Here is a 21,530-nt window from a genome sequence, read left to right on the forward strand (position 1 = left end):
CTGCGAGCGCCAACCCCCCGGGGCCGCCCCGGGCCCTGTCATGGCGCCCGCCCCGCCCCGCTGAGGGCGGCCCGGGGGCGGGACCCGCTCAGGTGCGGCGGGCGGAGGCGGCCGGGCCGCGCAGTGCCCGCTGTGCCGCCGCCATGAGCAGCGCGGAGCTGCCGCTCGGGGCCGGGCCGCGGGCGCAGCCCGCCTGGAAGCGGGAGATCCTGGAGCGGAAGCGGGCCAAGCTGGCCGGGGCGGCCGGCGGAGAGCCGGAGCCCCCGGCGGGGGAGCGGCTGGTGGTGGCGGAGAGCCTGGGCCCGCTGCGGGAGAACCCGTTCATGCGGCTGGAGAGCGAGCGGCGGCGGCTGCGGCAGGGGCTGCCCGGGCACGGCCCCGAGGCGGCGCGGCCGCTGCAGCAGCTGCTGGAGCTGTACAGCGCCGTGCCCGGGATCCGCACTATCCGCGCCGACAACATCCTCATCATCGAGTCCCAGCCCGACGCCGCCGCCTGCTTCGCCGAGGGGGACGCGCTGCCCGGGCGCCGCCGGGACCCGGCCGCCGCCTCCTCCCCGCCGCGCCGCCCCGACCCGCTGCGGGAGCTGCTTTCCCGCCGGGGCGCCGCCCTCGCCGAGATCCGCGCTGACCAGGTCGTCATCTACGAGGCGGCCGAGCCGCCGGAGCAGCCCGAGGCGGCCGAGCCGGGCACCGTCAGCCGCCTCCTGGAGAAGTTCGGGCAGCGGCCGCGGGGCCGCCGACGCCGCGGCGGGAAGGCGCTGACCGGGCCCGGCGCCGTGCCGGCTGCTCCTCCGCAGGTGGGACCGGGCTCCCCCCGGGCCGGGCCGGCTGCCCCTTCAGCGGTGCCGGGCTCCCCCCGGGCCGGGCCGGCTGCCCCTCCAGCGGTGCCGGGCTCCCCCCGGGCCAGGCCGCCCCCTCCGCAGGTGGTCCCCGGCTCCCCCCGGGCCTCGGCGCCCCTCCAGAGGGTCCCCGGCTCTCCCCGAGCCCTCGCCCCAAAGGCGGGACCGGCATCTCCACCGGCGGTGCCGACCACCCCCCCGCCACTGCCGACTCCTCCCCGAGCTGCCACCCCCCAGGTGGTGCCCGCTGCCCCCCAGCCCACTGTTCTGCAGCCGCCTGCCCCCCGGGCCGCCTCCCCTCAGCCCGCGGCCCCTCAGCCTCTCCCAGCTCCTCCCCGGGCTGCCACCCCTCAACCCACAGCCCCCCAGGTGTCCCCAGTTCCTCCCCGGGCTGCCACCCCTCAACCCACAGCCCCCCAAGTATCCCCAGCTCCTCCCCGGGCTGCCACCCCTCAACCCACAGCCCCCCAGGTGTCCCCAGCTCCTCCCCGGGCTGCCACCCCTCAACCCACAGCCCCCCAGGCAGCCCCGGTTCCCCCCCGGGCCGCAGCCCCCCAGGTGGTCCCAGCCGCCCCCAAGGCTGCAGCCCCCCAGGCCAACTGCTTTCTGCACAAGATCGGCTCCAACTCCTTCACTGTTACCCCCCGGGGACTCCCCCCTGGCAGCCGCGTCCCCGAGCCCGTTGCTGTCCCCACCGGCCGCCCCGCGCTGCCGAAGGGGCCGCCAGTGCCATCCGCCAGCGCTCCCCGTGCCACAGCCAACACCAGGAGGCCAAAGCCGGAGGAGGCCACAGCGGCCGTGTCACCCCCACCTAGTGCCAGTCTGGCCCCCAGTGCCACCAGCTCCACCCAGCCGCTCTCCGCCTCAGCCCCCCGGGCTGGGGGCTCCTTTGAAATCCACCCGGCCCCCAAGCCCGACTTGGCCGCCATCCCAGCCCACGACCTGCAGGCCCAGGCCCTGGCCAAGCTGCGCCTGAATTCGCGCAATTCCTTCCTCTTCGTGCCCCGCCGGGAGGGCAGCCCAGCTCTGCCCCCTGCCCAGAGCACCAGCCCGCGGCCACCGCCACCGTCCTCAGAGGAAAAGGCACTGAAGGAGCCCCCGAGGGCTTCCGCTCCGGAGCAGGAAGAGCCTGTCGCTTCCCCACCGACGCCTCTGGATCCGTCGGTACCTGTGACTTATATCGATGACATTGTGGTGCCAGACAACGGGGAGCTTTCTCCCGGGGCTGGCTCGGCTGCGAGGACAGGGAGCTTGGCGGATCGGCCTGGAGGAGCCAGCCCTGACCTGGAGATGGAGTTTTCCTCTGTGCCCACCTACAGACCACACTCTGCCCCTCTTCAGCGGGGAGGCACCACCTTCACTGTTGTGCCCAAAAGGAAGCCCGTTGCCTCGGGACTGCAGACTCTCACTGATGCCAGCAGAAGGGAGGAAGAAGAGGAGGAGGAGGAGAGCAAGGGAAAAGGCAAAGCTGTGGAGAATGCTGACGGGCCCCAAGTGGGGGTGTCCCATAAAAAGCGCTACCCCACGGTGAATGAGATTGAAGTCATCGGGGGATATCTGTCCCTGGAGAGGTCCTGCATGAGCAAGACAGGCTCCCGCCGCAAGAAGGTAACTGGCTGGGGCTCCTCTGTGCGGAACAGCCAGACCGAAAGTGGCTTGGTGCAACTTTTGGCTTGGCTTTCCATGAGGCAGAGGGAGATGGGCAGCGCTTTTCTGCTCCTTTTGAGAGCCAGAGGTTCAGCCTGGCGGAGGGTAGACTGAGTGCTGGTCCACTGAGTAGATGGCGCTGGGATATGACCCATGATAACTTCAGGGCCTCTCCCACAGTCGCTTCTTGGAGGTATGGTAACGGAAAGCAAAATGTTTCAGGTATTTAAAAGATCGAGGTGAGTCGTGTGGTTTGGCCGGCTGCGGGCCTGCCCCTCTCCTGCCCTTCTTGCTGTGCCTGGCAGGTGTTGGACATGTTGAGCTCCCCGTGGTCACTGCCCGCCCTGTGACACCGGGCAGTGTGACATTGGTGCCTTCCCTGCATTAGTGACCTATTGATAGAGGGTCTGGAATTAGGTCCCTATTAGGCAGAAAGAGATCAGCAACAACTTAACTCCCCTTGATAGGATTATACCACCTGGCTGCTCATTCAGTTGCTCCAAGCATCTTTGGAGTGGATGCCAGGTTTTCTGACTGCTTGGGATCTAATTTAGATGCTTGTGAGCCCTAAATTGAGAATTAATATTTGTGTGGCTTGGTGAAAAGCATCTGGATGTGATAAAGATGCAGTCACACTAAAAGAGCGGGTTATTTTGCTGCGCCGGAGGAGTAGGCGTGAATTGTTTGGCTCTGAAAGGAGCACTCTGAGGTGACAAATCCCCATTTCTAGGTCTGTGATGTGACATGTTTTTCCGTAGCGGGAAGAGCTGTTTGACGTTCCGTTACCTAAATTCAACTAAATATTTGTTGGACTGAATCCACGTGAGTGCCTGAGGCACTGAGCATTGTAATTTGAGGAAATTCTTTGAATGGGGTGCATCTCATTTAGAAGGGAGGCAGGGAGTGCTGTTTCTCGTGGCTTAATGTTAAGCTCTTCATGAGAGCTTGCAGGCTGTACTAATTTGATTGTGACTAGTGCAGGTCGCAAATCTGGAGCCTGAGAGCCATGAGATCCAGAATAAGCAAATAAGCAGCAGTGTTGATCCGCACTCAGTGCTCCTGCAGTTTTTTTCTTGTCCTCCTACAAGGAAATGCTTGATCAGACTGGAATTGTTTTGCTGCTTAAATACCTTGTGGCTTGCACTCCTTGCAACTGTTTGCTTGGCTCTTCTTGGTTCAGTTTGGGGTGTTAATTGGATTTACATCAAATGAAGTGTGCGGTATGAATGGTGAAAATATCAAGATGTGTTACAGTTATGAGTGCTCTTAGGATGGAGGAGAAAATACAGGGGAAACCTTGTGGGAAAGCCACTCTCAGACAAACCCAGCTTCTGATTTCTCTGTGCAGGGCAGTACTGGTGGAGCAGCAGCTTTGCTGGTAAGAGAATAAAACCTCAAGTAAGCAAAAACAATTAAATGGTGTGCAGTGGGAACCATCCTTACCCGTGCAATAAGGAGGGAGATGAGGACAAGGTTGGTGCAGCGACTGAATTGTTTAAGCTGGGTCAAACACCGGAACAGGAGCCCGGAGAAGCGGTCGGCATCTCCATCCTTGGAGCTGTTTGAAACTTGCCTGGGGAGAGCCTTGAGCAACTGAGCAGGTCAGACCTGCTTGGAGAGGGAGTTTGGGCTGGAGAGACCTCCAGAGGTCCTTTCCCACCCTAAAATATCATATGATTCTTTGAAATTGGTTAACGACTGTTTTGTCTGTTCAGTGTTGGATTTGTGTGACATTGGGCAGGTCGTGTAGGGTCTCCAGCTACGTTCTTATGGGCTTAATAGCATTAACTATCCCGCTGTGAAGATGATGTGTGCTAAATACAGTGAGACGCATGTACAACTGTAATGGCGTTCGCTAAGGATTATATGTGGGGATGTCCTGTGTGAGAACTTGCATAAAGATCTATTTTTTGAGAAAAGAGATCTTAAAAGGCAGAGGAGGAACTGCCTGTTACATTGCAGAACTCAGGAGACTGAAACAAATGGGACCCTTGTGAAAATAAGATTCAGCTTAAGGAGAAGTAGTAAAGACACAAGTTTCTGGGTAAAATTAAAAGTGGCGATGTAGTGGGAGAAATACAGGGTTTTCTTTCAATTTCCTTCCTGGCAGGGGTGGCAAGCACGGAGTCTGTAGCCCGGGTTTAGAAGATGCTGTAGCAAATGGAAAGATTTCTGTTTACTCTTAACATAGAGGATGTTTGTGGCTTTTCCTCTGGGTAATAAGGCCGAGTGTTGATGCCTGAAAAGGAAGGAGCTAGCATTAGGACGCATTCCTTGGTTTCTTCCCAAGAGATTGCTGTGTGTCACCACGGCAACCGACCAAAAACAAGGGTTCTGTTTTGTAGGTCTGCTGGGGTTTTCAGAAACTTCATTTTGGCCAGAATTGGGCAGCAGCAGCAGCAGCAATTTCCTGTGAGCTGGAAGCTGCAGTTCTTTGGTAAAACCAACGTCCCTTTTGCTTTTGGGAGTATCAGAATCAAACCCGGTGCTGGGTTCAGTGAGCAGCCACCCAGGGCTCTTGAGGGGATTCTCTCCAGACAGACCTGCAGATGAACCCACCTGCTGCTGAGCTGCTTCCTTTGCAGACTTTGCCTTGGATTTGTGGAAGGGTCTTTCTTGACCCTGGACCATACTTAAAGTGGTGTTTAGTGAACTTTGGTGGCTTGGAAAAAAAGAAATCAGCTTGCCAATGTAAGGAATGTGGGTGAGATAAGCAGCAGGTCTAGCACAGCCTGGAGAAGTCAGATTCCTGCAGATCAGGGGGTGTCTGTGCTTCCAGTCCAGGCTAATGATTTATTAGGGGGGAGAGGGGCGGTTGTGGCAGTTGGACTGATTGTTCTGAGTGGTGCAAATTGTGTTGTTCTCCAAATGCGGAAATTCAGCCTCCCTTTTCCGTCTCCTAGCCTGGCCACTGATTGCTGGACTATGGTATTGATGCCAGCAAAACGGAGCTGAGTCAGTCCCCGGTCTCCGGCCAACATCCTCCTTGACTCTCTGGCGTGGGAGAGCAGCAGGGCCGGTGTGGAGCGGGTTCCATGCTGCTGGTGTCTGTGGGGAGGCAGCTCCAGCTCCGGCACTGCTGCAGGACTCACTTGCACTTGGGACTTTGTGGCCTGTTGGCCTTCAAGGCCTTTTGGGGGAAAACAGCTTTATTGCTCTTTCCAGACACTTCAAATATGTGAAGCAGCTGTTAGTTTTGGGATTGGAGCTGGAAGTTGAGCTGATGATGGAGAGAAATGCTGTGTTTCTATGTCAGGATAAAAAAATGGGTTCCCAGCTCTCTTGTGCAACTGGAGCTGCTGTGGTGGGATGGTCATTGTTCACCCAGGGCTGGGAAGGTGAACGTGGGGTTATGTAGGACGGGATGTGATCAGGATCTGCAGGTGGAGGGCTGATCCCCAGCCGTGTTTGTCCCAGGGAGTTTGAGCTCTTGTCCTCCTGCCGGTGTTCAGGTGCCCTTCAGGACTTTTTGAGACCTCTCCGAGCAGTATCACGGTTAGTTCAGATAAAACGATGGGGGTGTGACTTCAGTTTGAAGACTAAGCCAACGTTTGCAGCATTGAGCGGGTGTGTGGGTTCTGAGCGGAGCTCTGGGCGGCTGCAGAGGCTGTCAGTGCTGACGGCGAGGGCAGGATATGTGCAGGGGTGGAAGGAGACCTGCTGACCTTCGTTCTCAACGGGGAGAGGATGCGGAACGCTGCCGGTGACCTCTGCTCAGTGCTCGTCTTCGTACTCTGTTACTACAGAAGAATAAGGACACGTCAGCCTGGTAGCAGCCCCAGGAGGAAGGGAAGGCTTTGCTGCAGGATGTGGATCTTTGGGATCTTGGAGTATAAAATCTAGCTTGCTGAGCTGACAAGAATCAATCTTGGTTTGGTTGCCTGCCAGAATAACGTACAATAAAGTTGTCAGTGAGATAACAATCTAGGTTTCTGTAAAACACATGGCTGGCGTGTTGGGGCAAGTGCTTGGAGAGGACTGCAAACTGCCGAGCCCGCTGAGCTCCACAGACGTGGTTGTCAGTCTTGAGGCTTCATGTTCTCACCTCACTGGAGGCTGGACTCTGCCGTGAGGTCCTGCGTGTACACAATTGGTCCTGGCTGTGCTCCTTCCTTACGTCTTTGCTCCTGCAGTTCAGTCTAAGTCACACTGTGTTTGTCCTCTCCGGGACCTGGTACGTCCTGGGGATCCTGCAGGAAAGGTGTCTTCTGGCCAGGCCACCCCGAGTCCTGCAAATAACAGGACTTGAGAGCCAACAGACAGTGGATTGTGGATGGTTTTAATGTTCTTTGCTTGTTGCAGTCGGCAGTTTGAGTGCAGCAAGGCGAGCTGCAGCCTTAACACAGCCTACAAGAGCAGGGCTGGTGGGATCCAAACGGTTGGAGTCTAACGCTTTCCTGCTTCTTTGCAAAAGTTCAAAAGATGTTCAGCTTAGGTGGACTTTACCACAGTGCCTTTTTCTCATGTTTTGAGCTGCATAATGCCTGAGCATGCCTTACCAAATGCCCGCTTAAATGTCAGTTAAAAAAATGATTCTAAACATCCCTCAGCTTTTCATCACGGGCAGGACTGGGCAGCAGTTCTGTTGGTTTAACCTGCTGAACCTCTTGCTCTGTAGCTTTGCCTCTGTCCCGTTCTGCTGGAGATGGTCTCCTGTGAGAACCAGGTGGAGGCTGAGATGCTGGCAGGGACCAACACTTCAGCTGTTGCCCAGACCTGTTTGGAGCAAGTCTGCACAGTGCGGAATCCAAACACCAGCGACTGCCTGGAGTATTTTTTTGCAATGTAACAGAAGTAAATTAACCAGAACACAAGTAAATTAACCTGGTGGCAGAAGCAAAAATCTCTCTGCAAAAATCACTTCATTCTCTCATCTCTGTTTTGGAGGGGTCAGGGCAAAGATTTGTGTTATCTGGCTCTTGGAGAGCTGCATGTTCCTGTTCTATTTTCTGTCGTGTGGCTGTGCTTTGCACAGATACATCTGCCTTGAGGGAGGGGCTGTAATACATATCTGACATGGATGTATGGAATTTTTGGTAGATGAGCTCAGCAGCGACAAGTTCCTCTCAGAAAACACATGTCTTGGGTGCTGAGGCGTGGTCCATCCCCTGGTGATTTCCACTGCCTGTCAGATGTGAGCAGGCTGATTCACCCCGACAGAGCCGCTTCCCTGCCCTTTTCTAATTCTGCTGATTTTTAGCCTGTGATGTTGGCTCCCAGAAATTCAGATTGCTTTTAAGCCACCTCACGAGCTGCACCTGAGGCTATCGGTGGAGAAGCAGGTTGGTTTTTGTTTCCCCGCTGCCTGCCAGCTCCTCGACGTGCCAGCACTTTGTATAAACCCCTGGCAGAGCAGATGAGTCATATTTATCCCATCTCTGTAGTGGGAAATTTTCTGTGACTCTGAGATTTTCGCTGGCCTTGTGACTCCTTGTGCCGCAGCGACAGTCCGAGCTGCTCCCAAACTCCCCCCGGTTCTCTTCCTCCCATTCCTCGTTTACCGGCAGCACAGGCGATGGGGCAGAAAGGCGAAAATAGAAACTCTTACGCAAGTAAGAGCCGAGCCTGCCTTTGAAGCTGGTTAGGACATGCCCAGGGCTCAGCCCTGCCCAGAGCTCGAGAGGAGATTTGGAGCGCTTTGTGCTCTCAATTCTGACTGCGCGGATTACACTTAACGTTATCTTAATCCGTTTCCTTAATCTGTGGACCAGATTGGAGATGGTTTGTAATTTCCCTCCATCTCAAGAATTCAGCTTGGCTGGGGTTTGGGTTTTCCTCCCTGCTCTGTTTTTCCCAGTGTGTGGTTCCTGAGGCAGTACATACAGGTTGGTTGGGGGAGAAGTTCTGCATCTCTGTGTTATATGTGGGAAACGATAGGAAAAATGAAAATGTTTAGTGTCCAAGTTCAGTGGCAGTAAAGGAAACCTCAGTAAGAGTTGCTGCAGCAGCATCTCCTTCACCTCTGGGGTTCTGCTCACTCCCCTTCTGCATGAAACCTGGGCAGTTTAAAATGTATTTGTAAACCCTGACTGTTCCTAGTGACCGCGGTGGGACGTGGGGATGCGTGAAGTTGTGACGATATCTCTGTTTGGACAGCTTGTGTAGGAAGAGTCATGTGGAGCGTCTGTATCACAGAGACGCTTCACAAACATCCTGGGAAAACAGGGACTGAAGGAGCTTGGTGCTGATGTTTCCTGAGAAGCGCCCTTGATGATCTTGGGGACCTGGCAGGATGGAGCTGCTGTTCTATAGGCATTTGGACTATAAGCGAGCTGAAGAAAATAAACCAGAGACAATAGGAGAGCAAACTGCTTGCATGCTTAGGGAAATTGTATGGCTTGCAGCGAGTGAAAACACAGGTCCGAGAGCATATCCATAAGGCCCGTGGTGAACTTGCTGCACTTAGTCACTTCTCTTCGAGGAAGTGTCTTTTGCATATTAGTAGTACAGAAAAAGGGCAAGAGAGACGTGAGCTTTGTTGTGCAGCTGATACTGTTCATGTCACTGAGACCTTGTTCTCCTGCAGCCCAGAACGAGCTCCTCGCCAGGCGGGAAGTCATTCTGTTCGCAACCTCCCCATGTTTCCTGGGAAATGATGCTCCGTCTGTCCCATTCCAGCTGGAGACGGTTCACTTGTACCAAACCGAGGGATGTGTTTGGACTTCTCTGGTGGGTCTTGGTTGCCCATAAATGTTTGTGGGTGGCACCTCCCAGGGCTGCACTGCATTATAGCCACAAATTGTAGGCTCGGAGTTGCTTGTAAAGCAGAATCCTCTGCTGTTTGGGAGTTTTGTGCGTTGTTTATGAAGATACCAAGTCTTGGCACTGATTGTATCTTGTTTGTGCCTGCTCTCTTTGTGTATTCAGATGAGATCTGTTTTCATGTATGTAGGGAGATTTGTCCAATTCTTATGGGCCAAGTAAGTAATATTTGAGTTGCTTGTTAAACTGTGGAAGGCTCTGGTTCCTCTGCCCGCAGATGTGCGAGGGAATGAAGGGACCCTTGGGTGAATAGCTGCTTTGTACCCTGTCACACTGGCACTCCAGTGGTCCTTGTTTGGGTGCTGGAATCTCTCCTTGTCCAACAGGGTCAAGGGAAGAGTTAACAAAGCTCCTCCGGGGCTGTCCCTACCCCATCGCTTCTCATCAGGAATTTGAAACTTCCCGGTGTCTTATACGAGGAGTTTAATATTTCGAATCTCCATGCATTGCTCCCATCTGCCATGTGCTTCAGCATATTGATTACACAGAGCTGGCTGTGTGGGCTGCCTTGTAAACGGAGACTTTGCTTGGTTTGCCTTGTGGCCTGGGAGCTGGGACGCCGTCCTGGAGGCCACTCTGCTTCGCCAGCAGGTTGGTGCTTCCCAACGCGCTGCCGCTGTGAACCTGCGGCGCTGCTGGCCCTGGGATGCACCTCATAGTTGAGCAAAACTCCGTGTTAAAAACACGTATTGGAAGAGCCCCATCAAGTGAGACTACGATGGAGCAGCCAACTGCTGTACCCCCAAACTCTTCATTTTGTACAGAGTGACAGAAAAGTGCATTTCTGAAGTGCCATCTGCAGTTTTCTGGGCACGCTTAGGCTGTTTCAGCCTTAGGTACAGGGTTAATCTGATCTGGGAACCAAGCCTCAAGTCCCCTCCATTCTTAGGGGTACCTCTCAGGGAAAAACCTATGTTAAGGAAAGGCTTTAGAGGTACAAAAGCTCCTTATCTTCTCCCAAATGATAGCTGATGCCTTGGCGATGCTACCGCAGCCCCCAGGGTGCTGGTCCAGGCTGCTGTGCGTAGAGATTTTGCCTTGACTTATGATCATGTGTCAGCCCAAACTGTTGAATATTTCCAGGACAAGTACAGGCATGCAGATGAGCTCATTGCTAGCTCCTATGAAATGGCTAATTTTCCCTAAAATCCTTTATCTAAAAGTTTCAGAGAGTAAACTGCATTGCATGAGGGTTGTCTGGAACATTGGCTGCAGGTAGTAATGAAAAAAATGAAGGTCCCTGCAGAGATATGTGGTTTATGAACTGGTCCTCTGCCTCCTTTTACTAAATTTGCTCATCTGTGCGAATGGTCAGATGGAAAAGCCTTTGGGGATCATTGTCCACCACAAAATATCTGCTTCTGCGCTCTGTTTCCAGTCTCACAAGTAGTAATTTGTGCAGGGAGCCTCCCTCTCACCCCATGGAGCTGGGAGGTTGGTCTGTGTTAGACCTATCTCTTCGCACGGATCCTGAGCTCCGCTGTGCCCCAGCCTCCCCGATGGGTTTTGGTGCTGGAGGGGCTTTCCTGCCTGCCCGGGGGCTGTTCTTTGCAAATCTCGGTGGGATGCTCTGTACCAACCCAGCTGTCGGCTGCCACAGCCTTTGGGTTTCTGGGGTCACGTCTTGTGCTTTAGTCTCCTTGACCAAATCTCTGGACAGCCACTGCAGCAGCAGATACAGCAAAGACTGCACAGAAACACAAGGTGATTTTTGTTCAAACCACTGGTTTTTGTCTGTGCTCGTTCTGTCAGAGATTTCAATCCCTCTTTTGTATTCAGGCTGAATTGTTGTCCACCCTTCCTGCAGATATCAGCTGAAACCCTCCTGGTGCTGAGAAAGGAGGGATTTGGCTGCCCAGGTGTGAAAAGCTGTTAAAGCAGCTGCTTTAAATCACAGCAGCACCTCGGCAGCCCATGTGTGTCCTGGGGAGTCAGCGCAGTCACTGATTTTGCTATTTCAGGATTATATTGCTTGGGGAGAGAGGATGATGAGAGGAAAATGAGTATCTGAAAAGAGCAAATCTTGATCCCTGGTGCTACTGAGCTGTTTGAATCTTGTGAAGTAGTTGGGTTTGGGAAATGGGGAAATGGGCTCCATCATTTTCATCACATCCTAGGCTGCTATGATGGTGATCAATACAGTGAACTGACTCTCCTTGCTGGAATATAGTTAAAGAGTGATGTTTTTATACATATATATATATATATATATATATATTTAATGCCTAGAACAATATCTTTTTTTTTTTCTTACTATTATAAGGTGAGGATTTGGCTTGGCAGAGAGGTTCCTGTTCAAAAGGTGCAAAGCACACAACGTTATCACTTTGCTTTTGCCACACCTGCCAAGCAGCAGCTGTGGTAATGGGTGGCGAAGAGAAAAGCCACACTAGAAAAGTCGCTTCTGGAGTTGAGGATGCACATGAGCCCCACGGTTTGCTCCTCAGATTCACAGTGACATCCCTGGGTTGTGGGAAGTCGTTGGGTATTTGCTCTTTCATTAACTGGGGGATCTTGTAGACTTTCCCACCCTGGCTTTTGGAGGTGAGGTGTCTGCTGACTTTCCATGTTCGTGTCACAGGCTGGTTTCTGTACACTGGTTAATTTATTTCTATTATGTCTCTGTACATGGGGGCTGTTTTGTTGTTGATCAGGGTGCAGACTGGGTCCTCGCAGCCTCCATCACCCCCAACAAGGCTGACTTTTTATTTTCTTTTCTAAATGAGCCGTGTATGATTCCTCAGATTTATGTTTGTTGGGCAATGTTTACCCTGACCTCTATTTCCTGGGTACTTTATTACGCACTACTATTCAAATCCCAGGAAATAAATAAATGATTTTTGCTATGGCAACAAGAATCTGGTGGCTGAACAGCACAATATTCCCTGAAAAGCCTGCCTTATCCTTCCCACCGTGGCTCTGATTGCTGGGTAGAGTATTAATAAACAGGTACACGGCTTAGGGTTGGACCCTGGGTTTGTGACAGTGCTGAGTGAAGCATTTGGCTGAGCAAACAGTGACAACTCCCTGCAAACATCCACTGCTGAAGGGTGCACAGTTCTTTCTTTCCACAGCTGCAGCTGCTGTGGGGGCAGAGACGGGGCAGCGTCCTCTGGCCGGGCTGCAGCCTGCAGGGCTCCTCGGGGATACCTTTATTGTCTAAAGAACATGACCCCTGTTGCCTTTTGTGTTTCCATAAGGTCTATATGGTCTGGCAAGGGGCTGGCAGGCTGTGCAAACCTGTTGTCTGTGGCACTGCTGGGCTCCTGATTTTTCTTTTTAGATGGTTGCTGGGGTGGGATCTGCCTGTGTTCATAGAATCATAGAATGTCAGGGATTGGAAGGGACCTGGAAAGCTCATCCAGTGCAATCCCCCCATGGAGCAGGAACACCCAGCTGAGGTTCCACAGGAAGGGGTCCAGGCCGGTTTGAATGTCTGCAGAGAAGGAGACTCCACAGCCTCCCTGGGCAGCCTGGGCCAGGCTCTGCCACCCTCACCAGGAAGAAGTTTCTCCTCAAGTTTAAGTGGAACCTCTTATGTTCCAGCTTAAACCCATTGCCCCTTGTCCTGCCATTGGTTGTCACTGAGAAGAGCCTGGCTCCATCCTCCTGACACTCACCCATTGTATATTTGTGAACATTAATAAGGTCACCCCTCAGCCTTGTTCCCTACACACAGCGCCCAGTTCTGCTCATCAGCTGCTTGGAGGGTTCCTTAAGGTGGTTATGTCAACCCGTGTGTCCCCCCCCACCGTCTGTAGGATCCATCAAAGCTGTTTTGTGCCTCATAGTTGGGTTGGTAGCTCATGGGGTGAACCCGGCAATGCCGCGGCTTTCGGCAGGTTCATTGCATTGGATTTTGTGGCTGTTGCTCGGCATGGGCAGGGCGGACGAGCACCGCGGGCTATGCAGGTGCAGGAGGGCGGCTGTTTGTGTGGAGCTGGTTCACCGGAGCCCAACCTGTGCCAGCGCCGGCTTGTTTCCCGGTGTTTGCTCTGCCTGGGTGCGTCCCGCTGCTTTTATTGCTCTTCCTGCCGTTTGGGCGCAGGGGGCGGGACGCTGCTGTAGAACCAGCTGATGTGGTTTTGGGGGGTCTGGCAGCGGGTGCGTTCAGGCCAAGCAGGACTGTCAGTGCTGGCCTGGCTGGAGATGTTGCTGAAGCAGCAAATAATCTTGTAATGTGGTCTCCCCGGAGCTGGGTGCGTGGGGCTGGCACCGCGGTGGTTAATGAACAGCTTCACCACCACCCTGTGCTGCGATGGGGCCTCTGCAGCCAGTACCTAACAAACCCATGGCAGAGCTGGCTGCAGACACCCAGCCCAGATCAGTTGAACTGGCTTAGGGGGGAGATGCTTTAGACCAGGGCTTAGTCTGGGCTCTCGGTGTGTTGCCTCTACGTGTCTCCTTGTCATTTCTGCTGCTTGCTACTCCTTGGTTTTACCCCCTGGTGAGGCTGTTTTCTCCTCCCGCCCTACGTGCAGCATTGGGCCAAATTAGACTCCAAGTCATTTTTCTTAGAGATTTTCCCGTGACAGCAGAAAACCAGAAGAACTTAGTTCTATCTCCCAGTTCTAAAACCAGGGCACATCTCTCCTGTCCCCTTTATTTTCTATGTTTAGCCAAGTACGTCTGGCCCGTCAGCAGCCGCCGGCGCTGCGAGCAGCCCGAGTGCTGGTTCTGGGGCAGCCCTGGGCACGGCCACCCCGGGGCCTTGGTCCTGGCAGCGCGGCACGTCCCGCGGCACAGACCGCGCATTGTGAGCCGCCGCTGCCTGGCGCGGATCAGGGAGCATCTAGGTCAGCACGAGGGGCGAGAAATTCGGGAAATGGCAACTGGGATGCCCAGATCTTCAGGGCTGTTTTGTTCCAACCGCTTGTCTCTGAAATACAGTCATTCCTTTCCCTGTGTGTCACCTGGAGGAGGTCAGAGGGGCTCTGGCCAGGGCTGGGGCAGGGAGTGGGGAGAGGCAGCTGGTTGCCTTAGCTGCTGATTAGAATCATAGAATCATTTTGGTTGAAAGAGACCCTCAGGATCATCGAGTCCAACCATAACATAACGTGACTCTAGCACTAAACCGTGTCCCTGAGAACCTTATCTTCTCGTCTGTTCCACCCCTCCAGGGATGGTGACTCCACCACTGCCCTGGGCAGCCCGTTCCAATGCCTGACAGCCCTTTCCGGGAAGAAATTTTTCCTAATATGCAATTTAAACCTCCCCTGGTGCAACTCGAGGCCATTTCCTCTTGTCCTATCACCTGCTACTTGGGAGAGGAGACCAACCCCCTGTGTTCTCGTGGGAGTGAGGGGAGGGCACCCAGCCTGCATCCGAGGTACATCCTGGACTCATGCAAGTAGCACACAGCTCCAGAATGCTTATTTACCATTCAGAGGAGGTGTTGGCTACTCACTCTGCACCTGGGTTTGGTTCAAGCTCCCCTTGTTGCTTTTCTGCAAAGCAGCAGCAAAATGCTCACTGTTTTACCTTGAAAACCCCTGTCACCCACGTCCCCTGTCTGTGGGCAGCGCAGGGTGACACGGAGCAGCAAACCGGCTGCCGCTCGCCGGCTCCGGCCCCACGCAGCTGCAGGTTTGGTGTGAGGAGCTCGCTCAAACCAGCGGTGCTGGTGCAGAACTCCATGCCGCGGGGCTCTCGGTGGCTGCTCGGGGCCGTGTGCTGTTTCTCAGCCCGTGGGGTATTTTATGTATGAGAGAATCTGCAACCACAGCACATGGGGCAAATGTGCTGCTCTTTCTTCCTGATGGTTGTTATTACACAGCACGAGAAGAGATCTTCTGAACCATCCAGATCCTGCCCAGCACAAGCAACCATGCCCTTTTAATTCAGTTCATAACCCTATTAGCTCAATTTGAAATGTAGTTGGAATTAAAGGGATCACAACACCCTCGTAGGCAGCTGCTCCTGAACGTTGATCTGCATTGGCTGGATACTTCCCTACTTTTGGCATAAATTCCTTCCTGGCAAGCTTATCCTCCTTGTTTGTCTGTTGTATGCTGGCGTCAGCACTTCTTCTCTGCTCCTTGGCGTTTGTTTTCTTGGTGTACTTACAAAGGGCTGTTAAACTTTTTCTCAGCCTTCATTTTTGCCAGCGTGAACAGGCTGAATCTCCTCTCCACTTGTCGAGGTGACTTGTAACCTGATCATCTGAGCAGAAGAGTAGATATTGATTAGGATATGTAAGGCTGCAGGGGAAAACCCTTTCCCTCAGCTTTTCCTTCCAGCTTGGAAGAGGACATGTGGGGTTACCTGCTGCAGGAGGGATGCAGGAACGGGAGCAAATCCAACCCAAGTGCTGCTGCGCTGGAGGAGAGGGCACGTGAGGAGAATCTGAGGGAGCTGGTTTGTTCTGCCTGCAGGAAAGAAAGGGGGGTCCAAGTGCTGCCTTCCAGGACCTGCTGGGTGTCACAGGGAGGACGGAGCCCAGCAGTCCCTGTTTCCAGAGGAAATGCCCTGTTTTATTGCTGATTTATTTAAGCAGCATCCTAGCAATGATTACGGTCCTGTAGCCAAGGCAAAATTGGCTTTCTCAGTTATTCACAGGTGATGAACCTCTCTTAGAACAAGGGTTGATTTTAAACCTTGTCCCATTTCAAGTCTTCTTGCTCTTTGGCTTTCTGAATGACCCATAAAATTCTGTGTTTTCCTTGGCAAACTCCCATTTTGGGGTCATCTTCATTGTCAGTCTCCCACTTATTGTGCAAAGGTCACTCATGAGAATACTCAGTAAAACTGCTTTCAAAACAGAACCTTTAAGTACCTCCTGCTTGCGCAGTATTTTCCATCTCTACTACCACCTGCTACCATCTCTCTCTCAGCTGCTTCCATCTTCTCACTTTTGGTATTAAACCCTGGTTTTATCTAGCTTAAATAGCTTTTTGCCAGGGTATCCTCACAAAAATGTAGTCTGGATCACTGATGTCCACTGTCTAGAGCAGAGGTACAGGAATGAGTTGGCAGTCATTAGCAATGTCACCTTTCCAACGTGTGGATGCTTTCCTCTGCTCCATGGTGACACCGATCCCTCTTGAGGGACAGGCTGGCAGCTCCTCCTGGATCTCTCAGCCTCCTGACTCTGTCCCACCTATGTGATTATCTGCTTTTGTGGTTTCTCTCAGCACAGTAAGAGATTCAACAAGGCCTGTGGGGAAGGCTGGGGGAGATGCAATGACTCCCTGAAACCAGGTGAAGCCATGGGGTGGGATGTGGCTTTGCTAGAGCAGACCTTGGGATCGATGGTTTCTTATGCTGATTTCTAATGATTCTCCTTTGCTGTTGTCTAGATGAAGATCTCCTTCAACGAGACAAGTTTGCAAACCATGTTTGAATACCCATCAGAGAGCTCACTGGCAGAAGAAGAGGAGGAGGAGGAAGAGGAAGGACACGCTTCTGAAACAGAGGAGGACAAGTCTCGCACCTTTTATATTCCACGCCCAAATAGCACTTTGCATCCCAGTACAGCTAACTCGGGTGAGCAAGGCACTGTGGTGGCTCTGTGGGGTTGTCAGGGGGGTCTGACACTGTGGATGTTTCCTGCAGCCCCCTCCTGGGGCTCTACACAGGTGGAAATGTTAACGGAGGTGGGTTCTGACAGCAGAACTGGGGTTTGGTGGGGACAGGGCTTGAACCAGGCCAGGGAGCGGCAGACGGGCAGCTGCTGTGCTGTGCCTGCCACGACCCTGATCCTGCTTCTCTTTGGGGCAGTGAGAAATATTCATGTCACTTTTGTCCTTCCAGATTTATCCAGCTACACCCCAAAGCACTCCGTGAAGTTCAGCACGTGGCAGGAGCAGAAGTATGAGGAGATACCCACCACAGAGGGACCTCTCGCAAAGGAAGCTGATTCCCACGGGAACCAAGTCATGGTAAGACTTGAAATAAGCAGATATTGGCTTTTTCCTGCCGTGCTCTTATTTCAGTGCTTGGGTCGGTCTGGACAGTGGATGGAACGGGATGTGGTTCCGCTGAACAGCTGTGTGTGTGTTTGCAGCCCATAAAGGGATCACCACATGGTGCCACTCGCGGACGTGCCTCTCCCTCTGTGTGTAAAGGAGACTTAGGGCAGCTGGCACACTTAGTACTTCAGGGCATGTTTGGAGGGGGGAATTAAACGTGCTCGTCAGCCCCGGGCAAGGTGCCAACGCATCCATCACCGTCCGAACGTGTGGGTTTGGTTTGTGTGCTTTGGATTTGATGACACCTCTGTGTCAACTCTGCTTCCTCCACAGCTCACCCCCGCGGAGAAGGGCGGACTTTCGGATTTCAGCAGCGAGCCTGCTCTGTATTTTTGATCGCTCCATCTCCCAGCCTGCAGCAGCGGCTGCTGGACAAAGCGTGTCAGTGCAGCTCCCAACGTCCCTGCAAGCGCCACGGAAACCAGCTTCTGGGTCCCTCCGTCACCAGTTTTCACTGGATCCTGATGCCAAGGGTGGACTAGATGCTTTTGGGCGACTTCAGAGAATATTTGCACTGGACTCTGGGACCTAATTACTACTTTTAAGACGTATGATTTATTCTACCTGTGGCCTTGCATATTCCTTGTTCAAGATCAGCTGCCGATTAGGCAAATATCTTAAGAACCGATCTGTAATCCCAGGACGGATGTAGATTCTCTCAGTGCTTACCCGAGTCCACACATCCAGGCGCTGGGTGGGGTCTGGATGGGTTTTGAGACACTTGTCCCACCAGCGGCCCCAGCGGAGGATGGTTCTGGAGCTGGAGCACCGGGAGCTCTGGGCAGCTCACGGGGTCTGGCATAGACTGGGTGTCAGTTCGGAAAACCGTTGAAGGTTCGTGGTTTGTTCTGGGTCGAGTTTCACTGAACCATCATGGAATTAATGTGCCAGTTACGTTCTTGTGAAGGAAGCTGAATGCGCTGTGTGAGGGATAGGGAGGGGAATGAATGTATTTAGCTTTAGGTGTCATTTTTGCGCTGATCCATGAAGAAGTGTCCAGCCTGGCTGGAGCCTCTGCAATATTCCCAAACATTGGCCATAGCTTTGATCTGTTGATACCACTCCGGCATCCAGCCTCTGTAACAGCTGATGTGCTTCATTTTCCTCTTGTTGCTTTGCTCCAGCATCTGACAGGGCCAGGCTCAAGTTTTACCTGTCCCGGTTGGTTGGGGGAGGCTTCTTTCCAGCCATGCCTGCTCTGCTCCTCCAACGCAAAGCACAGGAGGGCCACTTCACTCCTTTATTCTGCAGAACTTGAACAAGGAATATGTTTTGTTTTTGTTTTTCTAGGATTTTTATAGTTCTATTGTAATTGTTTAATGCAGCCAATATGCAAAAGAATCCGCTAGACTCTTCCATTTAAGTTTTCTACTACTGTAAACTCAGGGTCAAAATTGCACTCTGGAAAAGACGGAACACTGCTGCTAATGTGGTTTGTACTTCTGGGATTAAAACACATGCAGTTGGAATAGATCTGGCCTCTTTGGGCTTTATGGAATGACTGGCACCCCAGTGTGTGGCTCCAGCCAAAGGAACAGGCTGGTATATTTGATTAAATTTGATACGTTTGTTGGATTTTGTGTTATGTATAGATGAAGGTCTATTCAAGGTGATGCTGGTCTGCGAACCGAAAACGCTTTGCACACCTTGCACTTGTTTTGTGTTTGTTGTATTTGCAGCAGCAGGAGGGAGTTTCACTGAAAAATATGGTCAGGACTAAATGTCAGGACATACCTACTTGTAGCTGTTCACTTTTGCCCTCGGTGCCTAAATATTTCTGGAAAGATAATGCAAAAAAGATGAGCTATCCAGCAGTTTGTTGGATGGTGGCTGTAGAGGCCACAAAGGAAGATTTTTTCCACCTCTTCGCACTGCTAAGGCTTTTCTTGTTCAAGCTCACTCGAGATCTGCTCCCAGGAGCAGCACGGGGCTGGCAGCGCATCTGCCTGGGGCACAACACAGGGACCGTGGAAACAGCAGGGAATCCCATGTGTTGGGCCTTCTCCCGTTAATGAAATACTTCAGGACAAGATGCTGAGACAGGTAGAATGAAGAAACACACGGGACCACTAGTGACGGGCAGATTGAAGGGATGGGTAAGTCGCAGCCGTGTGGAGTTAAACATGGAGCAGTGCATGCAGCCGGGAGCCGAGCTCACTGCCAAAGGCCAGGGGCTCTCTTTGAAGAAAAGGTTGTGCACAGCTTTCCTAGAAGAAAAGGTCCCTGTGAGCATCTCGCACTGTGGAAAAGCTCAGGCCAGTTTAAGCCAGCTCTGTCTCTAGATTTGCAACTTAACTGCAGGTGGTAAAACAAAAGCTGCTTGTGGTTAAAGGTAGGGACAAAGTGCCTGGACTAGTCCTGACTTGGTTCTGCTACGGATCAGTGAGGAAAGCTAAAGCCAGCAGTATCCTGCAGCTCGTTCCATCAACACGCTGCTCTGGTCCCGTGTGTGCTGTTCTCTGTGCCCACGACTTCCCCGGTGAGGAAGGGGCAGCTGTGCAGTGCACAGAGTGCTGCTCCAGAGAGCACACGGTGCTGCCATCGCTCTGCTCCTCCAGTCCACCTGCTCTGCTGTGGTTTGTACCTCACCAACTGCTGCCTTCACCCTCCACGGCTTTGTATTATAATCTAATCCCCATCTGTACCAGGTAAACTCCTCCTGCTCTCAGCAGAGCAAGGTGAACGCTGTTTTGAGGGCAGCACCATTAGCTGGTAAGTCACCTCCTGGGATATGCTTCAGTGTCACTGTGCTCAAAATAAAGGGTGTTTTCCTTATAGATGCCTCCCCTGATCTCTGGCATTTGAGGAACAACTTTAGTAGATTTCTGACTAATACCGAAGTGCATCTGGAAGGAAAATTTACTTCTGAAGAAAAAAAAAACCACCACCAAACCTTTATTAAATGTGGCATCATTGTACCAGAACAGCAGCTGTCCCAGACCAACAGGGCTTTTCAGGCTGAAGAAGAGGTTTAGGAATGCTTTTGTCCATGTGCTTGTTTTTGTTTTGAAGTGCTTTGTGGCTCACTGGCTTTACCAGCATTCTCAATTTCTTCCTTTAAGACATCTAGCAGTGTCTGAGAACTCTCCAGAATCTGGGAAAGAAATAAAAATAGCTTATTTTTACATCACCTGTTTCTCTTATGAGTTCCCTTTGAATTCCGCTGATCTGCCTTGCAGCAAGACAGATCTTCCACCCCTTACCACATCTGATTCTTGGTGATATATCATCCTGTCTCACCTGTGGAGGAATTTCTCTGGTTCATGCTCATATTCTGAATATGAAACACCTAAAGCAATTCATCTGGTTTAGAGCATGAGCCAGAGAGCTCCCTGTGGGCTCAACTTCAGGATCTGTTTATTATTATTGTTATTTTTAAAGGAGATATTGATACCTGGGCATTTAGATCAGTGTTAGATTGTGCTCAGCTGACCCCGTTTCAACTCTCTTCCCCTTAAAACTGCACGGTTTAGGTTTCTTGCTTAAAGACTAACTCAACTCTACAATGACCTTAACTCAGACTAAATTCTTCGTTTTATTAATTTTCTACTGTTTTTAGCTAATATTGTGTATCACGTAACACTCCCACTTCCTGTGCACTAAGAAGCAAGGCTGCCCATGGTTTAGGAGACTCACAGCCTGTCCGTCTCACAGGTTGAAAGTTCTAACACAGTGGACAATTGTAACAAAATGGGATGGTAGGGTTGTAGTCCCAAAGGTGATTTACGCTCCTGTGGAAATGACGGAGCGGTCAGAGAAGCGCTAAGGTAAGTGCCCCGTGGGAGGTGGCTCCAGCAGGACGTGTTCGTGGGATCTCACCAGCTTAATTGCAGAAAAAGGTGGAGTTTTGTGACTATCAGGGGCTGGGGAGGCAAGGATGTGATTACAGTGACGTGCATCCCTAGGAAAGGGACTTTGTTACTGGCTCCTGTTTGCAGGAAGGCTGTGTTTCCAACCTACCTCTGCTTCTTACCTACTGTGACTCTTCTCATTTCAATAAACATGAATTCATTTGTAGGCTGGGGGTTGTAACTTGTATCTCAGGGAAGGTTTCTTTTAAAAGGTGCTGGTTGTTGGTGTAGCTTTACAACACTGTCTCCTGTTACATTTTTACGCAGGTTCCCCCTTTTACCCCAAACCACCAGTTCTTGAAGTAGGCTGAGAAAACAGCTCCAGCCTCAGCTGAAATGTGTCACTGGAAAGTATTGACTTTGGGAGATGAAGAGGATCTGATAGATTAATAGACTAGTGACCATATAAAAAAAACGTGGGAAAAGGAGAATGTAGTCAGCAGCTCCTGGGGGAAGGGGTG

The 21,530-nt window shown here is 52.4% G+C and overlaps 1 protein-coding gene across 1 annotated transcript; it reads left to right on the plus strand.

The window, feature by feature from the left end:
* The first annotated feature begins 112 nt into the window (after positions 1–112).
* LOC136110372 (taperin) lies at positions 113–18,691 on the plus strand. The gene is made up of 4 exons (XM_071817491.1): positions 113–2,447; positions 16,547–16,733; positions 17,001–17,128; positions 17,492–18,691. Exons 1-4 carry the CDS (start codon positions 144–146, stop codon positions 17,552–17,554), a joined length of 2,682 nt encoding a protein of 893 aa, XP_071673592.1. The 5' UTR covers positions 113–143; the 3' UTR covers positions 17,555–18,691.
* The last annotated feature ends 2,839 nt before the right edge of the window (positions 18,692–21,530 follow it).

This window comes from Patagioenas fasciata, chromosome 20 (assembly GCF_037038585.1).
Source record: "Patagioenas fasciata isolate bPatFas1 chromosome 20, bPatFas1.hap1, whole genome shotgun sequence".
Classification (NCBI taxonomy): Eukaryota; Metazoa; Chordata; class Aves; order Columbiformes; family Columbidae; genus Patagioenas; species Patagioenas fasciata.